The sequence below is a fragment of the Carcharhinus amblyrhynchos genome, chromosome 8, assembly GCF_965287045.1.
Source record: "Carcharhinus amblyrhynchos chromosome 8, sCarAmb.v2.hapA, whole genome shotgun sequence".
NCBI lineage: Eukaryota > Metazoa > Chordata > Chondrichthyes > Carcharhiniformes > Carcharhinidae > Carcharhinus > Carcharhinus amblyrhynchos.
Genome location: NC_137331.1, coordinates 114,781,634 through 114,800,472, shown reverse-complemented (window position 1 = coordinate 114,800,472; position 18,839 = coordinate 114,781,634). Strand labels below are relative to the sequence as shown.

Here is an 18,839-nt window from a genome sequence, read left to right as displayed (position 1 = left end):
TGGTGCCGTGAGGCAGCAGTGCTAACTACTGTGCCACCGTGTCCCCCCCTACCCCCACCCCCCCATTCGCAGTGCATTAGCCTGCATTACTAGTCCAGTGTTACCACTATGCCAACGTAAGCTCTATTAAAAAAGCAAAAAAAAAATTGGCATTTGTTGTTGCCAACATTCAAAAGCAAACATTTCCTCTGATAACGGACAAAAACAAAGAGTTTAAGTGGAATTAAGGTCATGACGTAATAATTCCTGTACAATTTAAGCAGTGTTGCATACAAGGAGATTGTCTTTCTTCGAGAAGGGCTGAAAATAATCTTTGGAAGCAGAGATCATACCCGTGTACGAAGTTACACGTTCCATCGATGGGGTCAATTATCCACGTGGGATCATCAGTCAGAATGCACTTTTCTCCAGCTGCCACGGACTCTTCACCAATAAACCTGCAACAACAGAACTCAGTGAACTAAAGGAAAGGTAACAACCGTGTTACTCACCTACAAACTCCAAACACCATCGTTAATGAGTCATCAAAGTCTGGAATTCATGCCAAGCTCAGATTTTTAATGATTTTTTTTTGCATTCTTATTTTCCTTTAGCAGTATAAATTTTCATCTGTACTGTAGCAGAATAAAAACATCGGAAATAGGAGCAGGAGGAGGTCATTCAGTTTTGCTCCATCATCCATTATGATCATGGCTGATCATCCAACTTAGTAGCCTGATCCCACCTTCCACCCCCATATCCTTTGATTCCCCTCGCCCCTAGTGCTAAACCTAATTGCTTCTTGAAATTATTCAATCTTCTGGTCTCAACAGTTGTCTTGTGGTAGTGAATTGTGCAAGAAACAATACTTCTCACTGCAAACCAATCGCATAAGACCATAAGACATAGGAGCAGAATTAGGCCACTCGGCCCATCGAGTCTGCTCCGCCATTCAATCATGGCTGATGTTTTACTCATCCCCATTCTCCTGCCTTTTCCCCATAACCCCTGACCCCCTTATTAATCAAGCTGTGATACATGCGTCAATAATAAATCAAATCAAATTCCAGAGGCTGACCACTCTCTGGGTGATGAAGTTTCGCCTCATCTCAGTTCTAAATGGTCTGTTCTATACCCTCAGGCTTTGACCCCTGGGTCTGGACAGCCACACCATCGGGAACATCCTTCCTGCATCTACCCTATCTCATCCTGTTAGAATTTTATCGGTTTCTATCAGATCCTCCCTCATTCTTCAGGTCATAATTGAACTCAATCTCTCCTCATACGTCAGTCCCATCACCCCAGGAATCAGTCTGGTAACTTTCTCTGCACTCCCTTTAGAGCAAGAACATCCTTCCTCAGATAAGGAGACCAAAATTGTATACAGTATCTAGGTGTGGTCTCAGCAAGGCTCTGTATAATTGCAACAACACATCCCTGCCCAGGTACTCAATCCTCTCGCTATGAAGGAACTTACCATTTCCCTTCTTTACCGCCTGCTGCATCTGCACGCTTACCTTCAGCAACTCATGTACAAGGACACGCAGGTTTCATTCAACATTCTCCTCTCAATCTATAACCATTCAGATTGTAGTAATCTGCCTTTTTGTTTTTGCTACCAAAGTGGATAACCTCACATTTATCCACATTTATACTGCATCTGCCATGCACTTGCCCAATGACTCAGTCTGTCCAAATCATACTGAAGTATCTCTGCATCGTTCCACCCTGCTTTGTGTAAAGTTTGTAGGTATGATACAGGGATTCAATATTGAAGTTAAAACATGTGATCTGGGGGTGAGGCGGATTGGCCACGCTAAATTGCCCCGTGGTGTCCCAAGATGGGGAGATTAGACGGATTAGCCATGGTAAATGTGTGGGGTTACAGGGACAGGGCAGGGAAGAGGACCTGGGTACAATGCCCTGTCAGGTGTGGACTCAATGGGCCGAATGGCCTCTTTTGCACTGTAGGGATTTTATGATAAGATTATCCTTAGATAAGAACAGAACATGAACAATGCATAATTTGCTTATTGGTTTTAAACAAAGCTGTGTCTCAACAATTAAGCCAGGAATATTCAGGTAAAACTCTGTAACAACCACCTACTGTTATGACAGGAAAATACATTTTGGAAGGAGCGTGCATTCGGACTGTGCTAATCCCACAACTATAACTTTGAGACAAACAGATAAGCATTGGACCATTTTGCAGCAAATAGCTCTGCATTTACTTGCTTTGGTTGGGTTCTACCCGATCAAAGCTCTGATGGTTTGAAAGTTCAATAAGCAGCGCCCACACTTTCCAAATAGAGTGAGCCTGAATCTCTGCTGATTTACGTCAATCAGTGCAATCTGGGAGGAATCGCCTGAGCCAGTGTAAAAGATTTGCGAGTTTTAAATGCGAGTAATGCCTAAATCTACTTACATACACATTTTCCACTGATTTAAGACTGAATTTGCTGGATCAGGCCTCGCATGCAAAAAACTGGTCAAACCAGCCCACCCTGCACACTTAAAAATTAGTCATAACAAAAGAAGTACCTAACTTTCTAAGAAACTGACTCATGTACACTAATGAAACTGTTAAATGCTTCAGTATAATTTACCAAAGTTATTTACAAATATTTTAAACCAGGTTACTTGAATGAAAATTTAACAATACAGCACTTGAAAGTTTTGTGATAGTGACTCGGCTAGTGGCACGCTGACTTCATAAGTTAGTGTGTAGAAGACTGTGTGCCAAAGAAGCAAATCCATGTGTTCCCCAATTGGAAACCAATGATATCTACAACTTGCTGAAGTCCAGGTCTGAGGCGTTTAAGTCAGACAATCCTACCCTACACAAGAAAGCCAGGTATGATCTAAAGAGATCCATCAAAGATGTCAAGAAACAATACCAGACCAAGCTAGAGTCCCAGGCTAGCCACACAGACCCCACTGACTATGGCAAGGTCTGCAAGACATTATAGGCTACAAGATGAAGGCATGTAAAATTGCCAGCTCCAATGCACCCCTCCCTGATGAGCTCAATGCATTCTATGCCCGTTTTGAGCAAGACGTCAGCGCGAACATGCCCTCCACCCTGGAAGCCCTGGATGAACCTGTATCTGGGGTCACCATTGCTGACGTCAGAGCAGCTTTCTCAAAGGTCAACCCACGGAAAGCAACTGGCCCAGATGGAGTACCCGGATGAGCACTTATATCCTGTGTGGATCAGCTGGCGGGGGTATTCTCAGACATCTTCAACCTCTCTTTACAACAATCTGAGGTCCCTATCTGCTTCAAGAAGATGACCATCATCTTGGTACCACAGAAAAACCAAGCAGCATGTCTTAATGATTATCAACCAGCGACTCTGACATCCATCATTATGAAGTGCTTCGAAAAGTTAATCACGGCACAAATCAATTCCAGCCTCCCAGACAACTTGGATCCATTACAGTTTCCTACTGCTGCAGCAGACGTCATCTCCCTGGCCCTGCAGTCAACCCTGGAACATCTAGATAACAAAGACAGCTATGTCAGACTCCTATTTATCGACTACAGCTCAGCCTTCAACACCATTATTCCTACGAAACTCATCTCCAAACTCAGTGGCCTGGGCCTCAACTCCTGTCTCTGAGACTAGATCCTGAACTTCCTAACCCATGGACCACAATCAGTAAGGATAGGCAACAACACCTACTCCACAATCATCCTCAATACCGGTGCCCCACAAAGCTGTGTTCTCAGCCCCCTACTATACACCATATACACCTATGACTGTGCGGCCAAATTCCCCTCCAATTCGATTTTCAAGGTTGCTGATGATTCCACTATAGTGGGTCTGATGTCAAATAATGATGAAATAGAGTACAGGAAAGAGATAGAGAACTGGCGAACTGGTGCAGCGACAATAATCTCTCCCTCAATGTCAACAAATCGAAGAAGATAGTCATCAACTTCAGGGAATGTGGTGGAGAACATGCCTCTGTCTGCATCAACGGGGATGAAGTAAAAATGGTTGAGAGCATCACGTTTTTAGGTGTCTAGACCAACAACCTGTCCTGGTCCTCCCATGCTGACACTTTAGTTAATAAAGTCCACTAATGCCTTTAATATCTCAGGAGTCATCAAATCATAGAATCCTAGAGTGCAAAAGGAAGCCATTTGGTCCATCGAGTCTGCACCGACCACAATTCCACCCAGGCCCTATCCCCATAACTGCATGCATTTACCCTAGCTAATGCCCCGACACTAAGGGGCAATTTAGCATGGCCAATCCAGCTAACCTGGACAAAGGAGGCTAAGGAAATTTGGTATGTCCATTACGAATCTCAGCAACTTTTACAGATGCACCGTAGAAAGCATTCTTTCCGGTTGTATCACAGCTTGGTATGACTCCTGCTCTGCCCAAGACCGCAAGGAACTACAAAAATTCGTGAATGAAACCCAGTCCATCACTCAAACCAGCCTCCCACCCATTGACACTGTCTACATTTCCCACTGCCTTGGCAAAGCAGCCAGCACAATTAAGGGCCCCACGCACTCCGGACATTCTCTCTTCCACCTTCGTCAGAAAAAAGTACAAAAAATCAGAGAGTACCAACCGACTCAAGAACAGCTTCTTCCCTGCTGCCTTCAGACTTTTGATTGGACCTACCGCGCACTAAGTTGATCTTTCTCTACACCCTAGTTATGACTGTAACATTACATTCTGCACTTTCTCCATTCTTTCTCTATGTACAGTATGCTTTGTATAGCACACAAGAAACAATACTTCTCACTGTGTACCAATACATCTGACAATGAATCAAACCAAAATCAAACTTGCATGAACTCTTCTTCTGTTTATGACATGTTCAGACAGTTTATTAGATTATTTTTCATATTCAGTTTGACCCCATAATGAAGATTTACTTTATAAGGCACGAGGGCAAAGTATTGCAAAACTGTAACCTGTAAGGAGCCTTACACTTCTGACGTCAGGTCAGAACATGTCTCTGAACTTAAACTGTCATTTCTGAAGCAATGGTAATAAGATTTCACCAGCTATACATTTTTCAAAGCCCCACCCTGATTCTAGTTTGATCGTGAGGTAGGCTACACTATGTTGTTCATTGAGTAACCCCAGTAATTTACAATCTTTACCTATATCCTCTATGGCTGCACATTTTTGATTTGATTTATGTATTAACATTCACTGAAAAGTATTGTTTCTCGTGTGCTATAGAGACAAAGCATGCCGTTCATAGAGAAGGAAAGATGTAGAGAAATGGTTTTGGGGAAAGTTATAGTTGAAGGTGGATAAATCCATCTGATCCATCAGGTCCTGATAATCTTCATCCCAAAGTATTTAAAGAAGTGGCTTGATTTGATTTATTATTGTCACATGTACTAATATACAACGAAAAGTATTGTTTCCTGCGCACTATACAGACAAAGCATACCGTTCATAGAGTATAGAGGGGAAGATGTTCAATAATGCATCCACTATCTCTGCAGCAACCTCTTTCAGCACTGGGATACATAATGACAGATCCCAGGGACTTGTCAACTTACAGTCCCATTCATTTATCCAGTACAAACTTCTTACATACACTAACTTCCTTCAACTCCTCATTCTATCTATTGCTACATCTGGTAGATTTATTGTATCTTCCTTTGTGAAAGCAGGCAGATAGTAATCATTTAACTTCTCTACCGTTTCACTATTCCCCAATATGAATTCTTCACTCAAAGGGTGATGAGTCTCTGGAATTCTCTGCCTGTTGAAGTGGTGGAGGCTACCTATACTGGAGGGAAAATTCAGTGGGAGATCATTCATTTTTTAAAAATTTGATTTATTATTGTCACATGTATTAAGATACAATGAAAAGTATTGTTTCTTGTGCGTTATATAGACAAAACATACCGTTCATAGAATATATTGCTTTTTTTAGTTTAGTTTATTTATTAGTGTCACAAGTAGGCTTACATTTACACTACAATGAAGTTGCTGTGAGATTAGGGCCACCCATAGGGGACAAGAAAAGGAAAGGGTGCAGAATATAGTGTTACAGTCATAGCTAGGGTGTAGAGAAAGATCAACTGAATATAAGGTAGATCCATGCAAAAGTTTGATGGCAGCAGGGAAGAAGCTGTTCTTTAGTCGAATGGTACGTGATCTAAGACTTTTGCATCTTTTTCCTGAAGGAAGAAGGTGGAAGAGAGAATGTCCAGGGTTCATGAGGTCCCTGACTATGCTGGCTGCTTTTCTGAGCAGCGGGAAGTGTAGACGGAGTCAATGGATGGGAGGCTGTATATAGGTGTAAGTGTGACTTGCAAATTTTTGCTTCACCACGTGGGTCACTGCTTTCAGGAGGTTGTTGGGGGCGGGGGGGGGGGTGGTAGGGGAGGTGATGGAGGGGAGAATTAATTTTCTTTCTAATTAAGATCAAGATCACAAGGCCACAGCAATGTGAAGCTGCAGAATCCCATAATCGAAAAACAGAAGGCCATTGTGCATGGAGTGGGGTAGAGGAAAAGATTCCACAGGGTAGAGAGATGGCAGATGGAGTTTAATCTGGATAAATGTGAGGTAATGCTTTTTGGAAGGTCAAATACAGATAGGAAATATACAGTAAATGGTAGAACCCCTAAGAGGCGTATCTGGGTGTACAGGTAGACGGGTCACTGAAAGTGGCAATGCAGGTGGAGAAGGTAGTCAAGAAGGCATTAGGCATGCTTATCTTCAATGGCTGGGGTATTGAGTTTAAAAATTAGCAAGTCATGTTGCAGCTTTATAGAACCTTAGTGAGGCCACACTTGGAATATAATGTTCAAATCTGGTTGCCACACTACCAGTAGGATGTGGAGGCTTTGAAGAGGGTACAGAGAAGATTTACCAGGATGTTGTCTGATATGGAGGGCATTAGCTATGAAGAGAGGTTGGACAAATTTGGTTTGCTCTCACTGGAGTGATGGAGGTTGAGAGGAGACCTGATAGAAGTCTACAAGATCATGAGAGGCATGGACAGAGTGGTCAGTCAGAAGTTTTTCCCAAGGGTGGAAGAGTCAATTTCTAGGGGACACAGTTTATGGTGCGAGGGGCAAGGTTTAAAGGAGATGTACAAGGCAGATTTTTTCCACAGAGAGTAGTGGGTGCTTGGAACTCGTTGCTGGGTGAGGTAGTGGAAGCTGATACAAGCTGATACAGTAGTGACTATTAAGGGTGTCTTGACAAGTACATGAATAGGGTGGGAATAGTGGGATATAGTCCCTGGAAGTGAAGGGGATTTTAGTCCAGTCAGGCAGCATGGTCAGTGCAGGCTTGGAGGGCTGAAGGGCCTATTCCTGTGCTGTAATTGTCTTTGTTCTAGACAGATCAGAAAATTCACGTTCACGGGATCCAGAGGAACGTGGCAAGTTAGACCCAAAACAGGCACAGAATCAGGGGCAGGAAACAAAGAGATATTATAATCAATGCGTGTTTTGTATGACTGGAAGGCTGTTTCCGGCAGGGTTTTGCAAGGCTCTGTGCTAAGTCCCTTGTGGTGGTGGAGCATTTTGCAACTGATACTATCAACCACAAAACCAATTATTGCAAGAAGCATACCGTAAACTCCAAAAACTTATCAATGGGCCAGTTAAGTGGGTGGAAAAGTGGTTAAAGAAATTCAATCTTTGGGAAGTTTTTTTATTAAAGTTTATTTATTATTGTTACAACTAGGCTAGCATTAATGCTGTAATGAAGTTACTGTGAAAATCCCCTCGTTGCCACACTCTGGTGCCTGTTCAGGTACATTGAGAGAGAATTCAGCACAGCCAATGTACCTAACCAGCATGTTTTTTAGACTGTGGGAGGAAACCAGAGCACCCGGAGGAAACCCAGTCAGACACGGGGAGAACATGCAGACTCTGCACAGACAGTGACCCAAGCCGGGAACTGAACCCGGGTCTCTGGTGCTGTAAGGCAACACTGCTAACCACTGTGCCACCATGCTGCCCCAGTAAAAAAAAAAGGCAAGCAAATACACAATAAATAGTGGGATACTGAGAAAAGTGGAGGAGCAAAGGGACATTGGAGTGTACTCCACAGATCCCCCAAAAGATAACAAGACAGTAGAAATGTAAATAAAAGGATACTGGATACATTCCTTTATTAAACTAAGCATAGAGGCTGCTACTGGATTATTACATACAGTTTTGGTCACTGCATTGAAAGAAGGAGGTGATCTCACGCGAAAGCGTACAACAGAGGTCAATGAAGATGTTGCCTACAAAGAAAGACTGGATAGGCTAGGCTTATTGTCTTTGGAACAGAGAAGGCTAATGGGAGATTTGAGGTGTACAAAGTTATGAGGGCAGTATACAGGGTGGATAGGAAGGACCTTAACAGAGATTAATAACCAGAGACCACAAATTTAAGATAATTGACAAAGAACTGGAGGGGAATTGAGGACTTTTTTTTTACCCAGAGCGCAGTCAGAGTCTGGAACTCACTTCCTGAATGTGTGTCAAAGGCAGAAACTCTTATTGCATTTACATAGAGATTTGGTAATGCCCTTGACTACGGCAACCTATGGACCAAAGAGCTGGAAAGTGGGGTTGAGCTGGATCCCTTTCTTTTGGCCAGCACAGACATGATGGATTGAATGGCCTCCTTCTGTGCCATTACGTTTCTCTGTTTTATGTAATAGATCAACATGAAAGCTCCCAAATTGCTGTAACAAAATACAAACTAGTTAAGACCATAAGAAATAGAAGAGGCATAGGCCGTTCAGCCCCTCAATCCTGTTCTGCCATTCAATAGGATCATGCTGATCCGACATTCCTCATGTCCACTTGCCTGCCCTTTCCCTATAACTCTTGATTCCCTTACTGATCAAAAATCTTATCCATCTCAGCCTTAAATACACATAAGGAATCTGCCCCCTCAGCTCTCTGTGGCAAGGGACTCCAAAGACTTTCAAATCTCAGTCTTGAATTGCACTCCTTCATTCTGAGCCTATGCCCTCTCGTCCTGCATTCCCCCCGAGGGAAAACACCCTCTCAGCATTTACCTCGACAAGCCTTTTAAGACTTTATAGCCAGCAGCATAATACATAAATGCAACACTTAAGTCCATACCCAAGTCTACTTACTCTGTGATGCTAGCATTGTGCCACTAACTAAACCATTCCACTCCAATTTAGTTAAAGGCAAAATACAGCGGATGCTGGAAAATCCCAGAAGGGTCTGACAGCATCTATGGAGAGAGAATAGAGCCAATGTTTCGAGTCTGGATGACCCTTCGTCAAAGCCCAATTTGGGATTGGCCACTTCGATTTTCGCTTGTTGAATCTAACACCAAGCAGCCAAAATGGCCCTAAAACTTTACTCTATTGGCTTTAAACATGTTATGCAATCACTTCAGATAACTTGTTTTCACCAATTCTGTTCACTGTGGTGCCTTTATCCATCAAGTACAGGATAGAAGCATGAAATGAGGCACAGCATCGCCCCAAGGGGAGACAGTGGCATAGTGGTATTGTCACTGGACTAGTAATCCAGAAACCCAGAGTAATGCTTTGGGAACCAGGGTCGAATCTCACCATGGCAGATAGCAAAATTTAAATACAGTAAAAAAAAACTCTGGAATCAAAAGTCTAATGACCATGAAACCACTGTTGTAAAAACCCATTTGGTTCATTAATGCCCTTTAAGAAAGGAAATCTGCCATCCTTACCCAACCTGGCCTACATGTGACTTCAGGCCCACAGCAGCATTGTGGTTGACCCTTGACTGCTTCTGAAATGGCCTATAAGCCAGTCAGTTCAAGGGTAATTAGGGATGGGCAACAAACACAGGCCCAGCCAGCGGTGTCTACATCCCATGGATGAATATAAAAAAATTTGGTAACCACCTCTATTATTTTCAAATTTACCAACCACTTGTCTTCATGGGTGAAGGCAGGATATTGTGTAATTTCTATTGGTAAAGAACGGTGATCTGTATCTAAGTGGGGAAGTTATTAAATTATAATATTGATGGAATATGCATCTGCCATTCAAAACCACCTACCTGTGCGAAGGAAATTTTTTGCTTAGAGTGGAGATGATGAGCTTTTCAACAAGTTGGTCTGTCTCTGTTACGAGGTCTGCTGCTGAGGATTTTGTTTGGACTCGCTTTTCAATCCTTAATGCTTCCCTGATTATCTATGAAGAAAGATAACAGATGAACATTGTTGTAGGCCCTTTTCGGTACTGTTACATTCAGTTACATTTGCTCAATTCCTCCTATTCCAGTCCTCCCCCACCCCTGAAGTTTATTTATTAGTGTCACAAGTAGGCTTACATTAACACTGCAATGAAGTTACTGTGAAAATCCCCTTGCTGCCACACTCCGGCGCCTGTTCAGGTACACGAAGGGAGAATTTAGCACGGCCAATGCACCTAACCAGCACATCTTTTGGGAGGAAACAGGAACACCCGGAGGAAACCCACGCATAATGGGGAGAATGTGCAGACTCCGCATAGACTGTGACCCAAACCGGGTATTGAACCTGGGTCCTTGGCGCTGTGCTAACCACTGTACCACAGATTCTCATGCATTCATATAATTTCTCTTGTAGGCACCAGGCACTCAACATTAGGTTGCCGAGAGTGACAGGTCTTAGAATAGAATAAGGCAGTTCTTGACTGACTCCCAGGCCGGTTTGAAATGAATAGGATGGGAATGGAAGGATATGGACTCTGTAAGTGCATACGGTTTTAGTTTAGGCAGGCATCATGATCAGCCCAGGCTTGGTGGGCCGAAGGGCCTGTTCCTGTGTGGTACCATTCTTTATTCTTTGAACCTACTCACTCAAGAAAACACATGGATCCCAACATATCAAAAACCCATGCAACAATCAAAGGAGAAAGTAGAGACGCAGGGTGGTATGAAGCAGCTGCAATTGGGTCACATTTTGTGGAAAAAGAGCACAGCAATGACAGTTGCTGTTACTCATGCACAGTTACACTGACTTTCAGGCAAATGCAAGGTTAAACATGGAAATCTAAAGGCTCCAGTCTGGTACGCACTCTTCCACCTTTAGCTTCACAGAAAAATGGATCTCGCTTTCACATTCAACATTAAGGTGTTGAATCGTGTGAAGTTGCTGCACTTACACGGTAGATGGTTATGTGGGGCGGCAGAATGGCACAGTGGTTAGCACTGCCGCTCCACAGCACCAGGGACCTGGGTTCAATTCCCAGCTTGTGTGGAGTTTGCACATTTTCCCCGTGTCTGTGTGGGTTTCCTCCGGTTTCCGCCCACATTCTGAAAGACGTGATGGTTAGTTGCATTGACTTGAACAGGTGCCCGACTGTGACGACTAGGGGAATTTCACAGTAACTTCATTGCAGTGTTAATGTAAACCTTATTTGTAACTGATAAATAAGCTTTTAATAATAATACTTTAGATATAAACTAATCTCATCTCAGAAAGTCTTGTCCATTTCAGTCGCAGTTTTAAAGTTTAAAATTTATTTCTTAGTGTCACAAGTAAGCTTACGTTAACACTGCAATGAAGTTACTGTGAAAATGCCCCTGTTGCCACACTCTGGCGCCTGTTCGGGTACTTTGAGGGAGAATTTAGCCTGGCCAATGCATCGAACCAGCCCATCTTTTGGAGTATGGGAGGAAACTGGAGCATCCAGAGGAAACCTACACAGACACAGGGAGAAGGTGCAGATTCCAAATAGATAGTGACCCAATTCGGGAATTGAACCCAAGTCCCTGGCGCTGTGAGGCAGCATTGCTAGCCACTGTATCACCTTTTTAAAAGTACCCTTTTGATGACAAGTGTTAATTAACATTGCTCAATCTTCTCTAGCATGGAAAATGACTTACAACCTATCAGGTTTTAATTGCTGATGGAGATTGTTAAAGTTAAAGTGGTAAGTGAAAAAACCTTTCTTTTCTATCTCTAGCCTCCTCCGCCCTGCCATGTTCTCAACAAAATCCTTCTTTCCCTCTGTTTCTTTATGTACCTGATTTAACATCAAATTCACGTCTAATTTGCACTTTCTTCTCTGTCCTTCACAATCTTCACTATGTCATTGTATCACAGAATCCCTCCCCAGGCCTTATCCCCACAACTCCATACATTTACCCTGTTCATCCCCCTGACACTAAAGGAGCAATTTAGCGTGGCCAATCAACCTAATGTGACATCTTTGCAGTGTGGGAAGAAACTGGCGCACCTGGAAGAAACCCACGCAGACACGGGAAGAATGTACAAACTTCACAGAGGCAGTTACCCGAGGCTGGAATTGAACCGTGGTCCCTGGTGCTATGAGGCAGCAGTGCTAACCACTGTGCCAGGGTGCCACCCAGTGTAGGTTTGCACTTTCACCAACTTTGTTTGTAAAAAGTTTTTTTAAAAAACCCAAAGATAAAAGCAAAATACTGAAACAGAAACAGAAAACGCTGGAAAATCTCAGCAGATCTGACAACATCTGTAGGGAGAGAATAGAGCCAATGTTTCGAGTCTGAATGACCCGAATCCTGACTCGAATCACTGGTTCTATTCTCTCTCCACAAATGCTGTCAGACAAAGAATAAAGAAAATTACAGCACAGGAAGAGGCCCTTCAGCCCTCCAAGCCTGCACCGACCATCTACCATGCTGCCCGACTTGACTAAAACCCCCTACCCTTCCGGGGGCCATATCCCTCAATTCCCATCCTATTCATGTACTTGTCAAGTCGCCCCTTAAAAGTCACTACCACATCTGCTTCCACTACCTCCCCTGGCAACGAGTTCCAGGCATCCACCACTCTCTGTGTAAAAAATCTGTACATCTCCTTTAAACCTTGCCCCTCGCACCTTAAACCTATGCTCCCTAGTAATTGACTCTTCCATCCTGGGAACAAGCTTCTGACTATCCACTCTGTCCATGCCTCTCATAATCCAGTGATTCCAGTGAGAACAAACCAAGTTTCTCCAACCTCTCCTTATGGCTAATACCTTCCATACCAGGCAACATCCTGGTAAATCTTTTCTGTACCCTCTCCAAAGCCTCCACATCCTTCTGGTAGTGTGACGACCAGAATTGAACACTATATTCCAAGTGCGACCTAACTAAGGTTCTATAAAGCTGCAACATGACTTGCCAATTTTTAAACTCAGTACCCTGGCTGATCAAGGCAAGCATGGGCCTTCTTGACCACCTTCTCCACCTGCATTGCCACCTTCACCGGCCTGTCTACCTGTACACCCAGATCCCTTTGTCTATCAATACTCTTAAGGGTTGTGCCATTTACTGTATATTTCCTCTCTGTGTTAGACCTGCTGAGATTTTCCAGCATTTTCTGTTTTTGCTTAAAAAAAACCCAAACATGGGAGGGGAAACCGATCTAACATTCTGTTAAATGTCATGCTGACGCAAAATCTGGACTATGGTAGTTGCTTATCTGTCAGAAAATATTGGTGATGTGGATATGCTGGCGTTGGACTGGGGTAAACACAGTAAAAAGTCTGACAACACCAGGTTTTAGTCCAACCAATTTATTTGATAGTAAACTCACAAGTTTTCGGGTTAGTCCCTTCGTCAGGTGAATGGAGAGTTCTGGAATGGAGAGTTGCCAGAACTCTCCATTCACCTGACGAAGGGACTAACCCGAAGGCTTGTGAGTTTACTATCAAATAAATTGGTTGGACTAAAACCTGGTGTTGTCAGACTTTTTACAGAAAATATTGGGCCATGATTTGCTGTAGGAGTGATTTTAATGACGAGTGTCACTAGTTTTGGACAGAGGACTTACGGTGGTGTGATAACCTTTCCCTCACCTCTCAGCTCTTCAGAGTAAGATGTATATTTGGAGGAAGTATTTTAAAACCCTTTGAGAGACTTTTAGTAATAACCAATAGAAAGAAGCTGAAAACAGATAAATGCTTATTCATCCTGAAACGTAAACTCATTCCCTGCAGCACAAAAAGATGAATTCTGGAGATGAAACATGCACTTGAGTCAACAAAATAATAATAAGAAAACAAATTGTGTTCAAATCTGTACTTTGAAAGTGCAAGCATTGCAGACTTGAGTGGGTTCTCGCTCAAGGTTATTTGAAGGTAAAAATGGAGGCTGAAAGTTTCTGGATACCAGTTGGAATTGTGACCAAATTTCTGTGGAGACGAATCTTTGCAGCTACAGACAAATTAGCACCATTATCTGGGGCTACAGAGCTTAGCACTACTGCCTCACAGCTCCAGGGAGCCGGGTTCGATTCCCCACTTGGGTGACTGTCTGTGTGGAGTTTGCATGTTCTCTCCGTGTCCGTGTGGGTTTCCTCCAAGTGCTCTGGTTTCCTCTCACAGTCTGAAAGACATGCTGGTTACATGCATTGGCCATGATAAATTCTCCCTCAGTGTACCCGAATAGGCATGGTAACTGGGGGATTTTCACAGTAACCTCATTGCAGTGTTAATGTAAGCCTACTTGTGACACTAATAAACAAGCTTAAAAACATTTGAAATTAGTTTCGATCATGCAACCCTATAAACAATACAATTGTAACCCCATAAACAATACAAAACAATTGTCTGCACAAGTTATTCAAGCAAGTCATCGCTTTGTTACACAATGGGAGATGGATGGTGGCTGCTCATTGCTGCTTGTGATAAATTGGTCCCTCTGCATCTCTCCTTCAGGCTCACTGACACTGAGTGGGAGCACTGGGGGGTGGACAGCAGAACAATCGTATTTCAGTTTCAGTAAATATCTGGGCAGTGGCAGGTGTAAATTCACAAGTGGTTGCATAGCCAGCATGCTGTTACAATCCCATCTGACGTTACCGTTGAACAACCCACAGCACGTAGACTGCAGCTTTTCAAGAAGGCAGCTCATTTTCACCTTCTCAAGGGCAACTAGGGATGGGCAATAAATGCTGTGGTGTACCATGCCCCAGAAACTGGATGTCATTCCAATTTCTGCAGGCTAATGGCCAAGATCAAGTGTAGTATTGACATGCTGCACTTGGTTGGAGTCATTAGGTTACATTTCAGCTTCATTTGAAGCAATTTTTTAAAGCGGCATCTCGGCCTTTTGGCTAGGTCAAGCCCAAGACAGGAGGTGAGAGCCCTGTCTTGTCAGCTTGGATTGGGAATGTCCCAACTTGTTGGGACTCTGAATTGGCTTTAATTTGACTTGATTGGATTGGAATAAAGTGAACAAAAACAAAAATGCTGGCCAGCCAGTGGCACCCATGTCCCACGAATAAATTAAAAAAAAGTCATGTTCCAGACTGGCTCAATTGACCGTAGCTTTTGGGCTCTGACAAAGGGTCATCCAGACTTGAAACATTGGCTCTATTCTCTCTCCACAGATGCTGTCAGACCTGCTGAGATTTTCTAGCATTTTTCTGTTTTTGTTTCAGATTCCAGCATCCGCAGCATTTTGCATTTATGACCTTGGCTTTTTTTTTGTTTAGAGATGTGAGTCACAGGACTGCCAATTAAAGTTAAATAATCATAAAGTATTCATCAAACATGAGAATATTGACTCTAATACAATACTCATCTCACCTATATTTTCACAGATATACATAGATTTTTAAGAAGTTGCAAATTATATATTTTGCTATAGTTCAATGTCAAATCACGTACAGCAAGGGATCTGCCAGCAGTGGGATGTTCCGGGCTCACCACTGTCGAGGGGATTTCCCACTGAATCCACCCCACGCTCCTGGGAAATCCGCAGTGGGGTGCACTGTCGGTGAAACTGGAAGATCCCGCTGACATGAACAGCTGGAAAGTTCCTACCAGTTTATAGACTCTTCACAGCAGAAGGAGGCCATTTGGCCCATCATATCTACCCCAACTCTCAGGGAGAGCATTTTGCTCAGGTCCCACCCATTGCCCTACTCCCATAACCCTGTTCATTTACCATGGCCAATCCTCCTAACGTATATATCCTTGGACTGTAGAAGGAAATCCACATCCATCCATGACATCCATCATTGTGAAGTGTTTCGAAAGGTTAGTCATGGCACAAATTAACTCCGGCCTCCCAGATTGCCTGGATGCACTACAATTCACCTATCATTGCAACAGGTCTACAGCAGATGCCATCTCCCTGGCCCTACACTCAATTCTGGAACACTTAGATAACAAGATCACCTTTGTCAAACTTCTATTTATTGACTACAGCTCAGCCTTCAACACCCATTATTCATGCAAAACTCATCTCCAAATTCCATGGCCTGGGGCTCGGCTCCTCCCTCTATGACTGGACCCTGAACTTCCTAACTCTCAGATCACAATCAATAAGGATAGGCAGCAATACCTCCTCCACGATCATCCTCAACACCGGCGCTGCACAAGGCTGTGTTCTCAGCCCCTTAATATACTCCTTTTACACTTATACCAGTCTCCCATCCACTGACTCTGTCTGCGTTTCCCGCTGCCTCGGCAAAGCAGCCAGCATAATTAAAGGCCCCACGCACCCCAGACATACCCACTTCCCCCGTCTTCCATTAGGAAAAAGATATAAAACTCTGACATCACATACCAACCGACTCAAGAACAGCTTCTTCCCTGCTGCCATCAGATTTCTGAATGGATCGACCTCATATTAAGTTGATCTTTCTCTACATCCTAGCTATGACTGTAACACTACATTCTGCACCGTCTCGTTTCCTTCTCCATGTACAGGTGTGTCTGTATAGCGTGCAGGAAACAAAACTTTTCACTGTATACTAATATATGTGACAATAATAAATCAAACCAAATCAACTAAATACAGGGAGAATGTGCAAACTCCACACAGGCTGGAATTGAACCTGGGTCTCTGCGCTGAGAGGCCACCATACAACCCTTCATCAGTACACTGCCAGTAAAACCTTTCTCTATCACACTCATGTAGCTTCCCCTCAAACGCATGTAATTTAACTACTCCTGTTGGTGGTAAAATCTTCAATCTAACCACTCTCCTGATTTTGCAGTGACTATCTTATATTCTTGGAGCACTAAGAGGCATTCACACAAGTGAAAACATTTCCTCTGCGCTGACCTTAGCAGAGCCCTATCCTAATCTTACACAGGCCTCGAGCAGGTCGCCTCTCTCTCAGCCTTGTCTATACAGCCTGCCGGTCCTTCCTGACCGCTATGCACCTCTCAATTCTAATGTTATCTTTGCAATCTTGTTATGCACCTTCCTCAGAACCTTGATACAATTTTTATAAAGTGGAGACTTGCCAAGTGGCGGGTCTAATCCCCTTCCACACTTGAATTAGGAACACTTATGCAACCTTTCTAAATGTCAGCAGGATGTGATGGTATATCAGTTACAACAACAGGCTGCAGTTTCATCTCAAGGTCTCCCTGACATTCAGAAAGCACTCAAGCTTTGACCAGGTTTTATGAGCTCCTGGAACTAGGTTGTGGCACCCCCAGGGTGTGTCTTTTTTTTTAAAGACACCTGGTGGTTCTACTTCCTTCCTGTTGAAATAATCTATAATTATATTGGGGGGGGGGTGGCCGGGGGAGCAGACACCAGGATCAGCTGCAGACCTCAACACAGCGTTTAATATTCACAGAAACCTCATCAGCACCAAGAGTAACTGTTTCTGAATGTCAAACCTTGCTGCCACACCAATTCTACTTCCTTCAATAAACCCTCCCTTCCTGGCCTGCTTACACATACCATACCTTGTGTTAAAATCCGAGTTCTCCTTTAAACTGAGCATTCATAGATCAGAAAAATTTGGCCAGATGCCAACATTGGCGCTTTATTTCATTCCTGGACGTGGTGGAGAAGTGTAAAGACTGAAGATCGCCCCCGCCCTCCCGCAGCAGACCCCCCTCCCCCTGTCCCCTCAGAGAGAAAGAGAGTCTTATCCACTTGCCCCAGGAGTCAGGGTGCCAACCAACCAACCAAGGAGACATCTCCTGCCTTGCCTTGCGATCGGCCTGCTGCTGGGGAAAGCTGGTTCGCACAGAGATACTGTCAGCTCTGGCTCTATCCACACTGAGTTACTATCACTCTGCCTTATCTCCGCGCAGTGGCTCACTCACCTGCCCGGCATCCAGAGCCACCTGGACTGCCGCTTCCAAGCACTCCTGCAGCGGCTGCTGGCTGCTCCCGTCTCCCGAACCAGCCATCGCCTTTCTCCTTCGCCTCCACTTTTCGGTCAGAGTGAGTATCTGACCCAGGTCTCTCTCTCTCTCTCTGCTGCTCTCTAGTGTGGATCCCAGTTATCAGCCTGTACACTCACTCACCACAGTTAACAGCTTCCGACACAGCCTGTGTGCTGTTCGCCCTCACTCCCAATTATTTCCAAAACACCTTTTGCATTTGCCAGCATGCCCTGATAAAGGTGCAAAGGGGAGGACTTACAGCTTATTTGTTAGTGTCACAAAGTTTATTGATTAGTCACAAGCAAGACTTTTACTTCAACACTGCAATAGAGTTTTTGTGAAATTCCCCTAGTCGCCACACTCTGGCGCCTGTTCGGACCAATGCATCGAACCAGCATATCTTTCAGACTGTGGGAGGAAACAGGAGCACCCAGAGGAAACCCATGCAGACATGGGGAGAATGTGCAGACTCCGCACAGTGTCACAAGCTGGGAATCGAACCTGGGTCCCTGGTGCTGTGAGGCAGCAGTGCTAACCACTCTGCCACCCCAGAGTAGGCTTACATTAACACTGCAACTAAATTACAATGAAAATCCCCTAGCCACCACACTCCAGCGCCTGTTTGTGTACACTGAGGGAGAATTTAGCATGGCCATTGCACCTACCAGCATATCTTTTGGACTGTGGGAGGAAACCAATGCACCCAGCTGAACTCACACAGGCATGGGGAGAATGTACAGCAAAAACAGAAAATTGCTGGAAAATCTCAGCAGGTCTGACAGTATCTGTGGAGAGAGA

At 44.0% G+C, this 18,839-nt stretch overlaps 1 protein-coding gene across 1 annotated transcript in view; it reads right to left on the bottom strand.

Moving 5' to 3' along the window:
* Positions 1–18,200, bottom strand: part of LOC145346847 (inositol monophosphatase 2-like) — a 45,985-nt gene extending 27,785 nt beyond the window's left edge. Inside the window, exons 1-3 of the mRNA XM_080194675.1 lie at positions 17,979–18,200; positions 10,003–10,136; positions 333–437 (exon numbers count right to left, since the gene is read on the bottom strand). Coding sequence (XP_080050801.1) covers positions 333–437; positions 10,003–10,136; positions 17,979–18,065 — 326 coding nt within the window. The 5' untranslated portion in view covers positions 18,066–18,200. The remainder of the gene's footprint in view (positions 1–332; positions 438–10,002; positions 10,137–17,978) is intronic.
* Between the last annotated feature and the right edge of the window lie 639 nt (positions 18,201–18,839).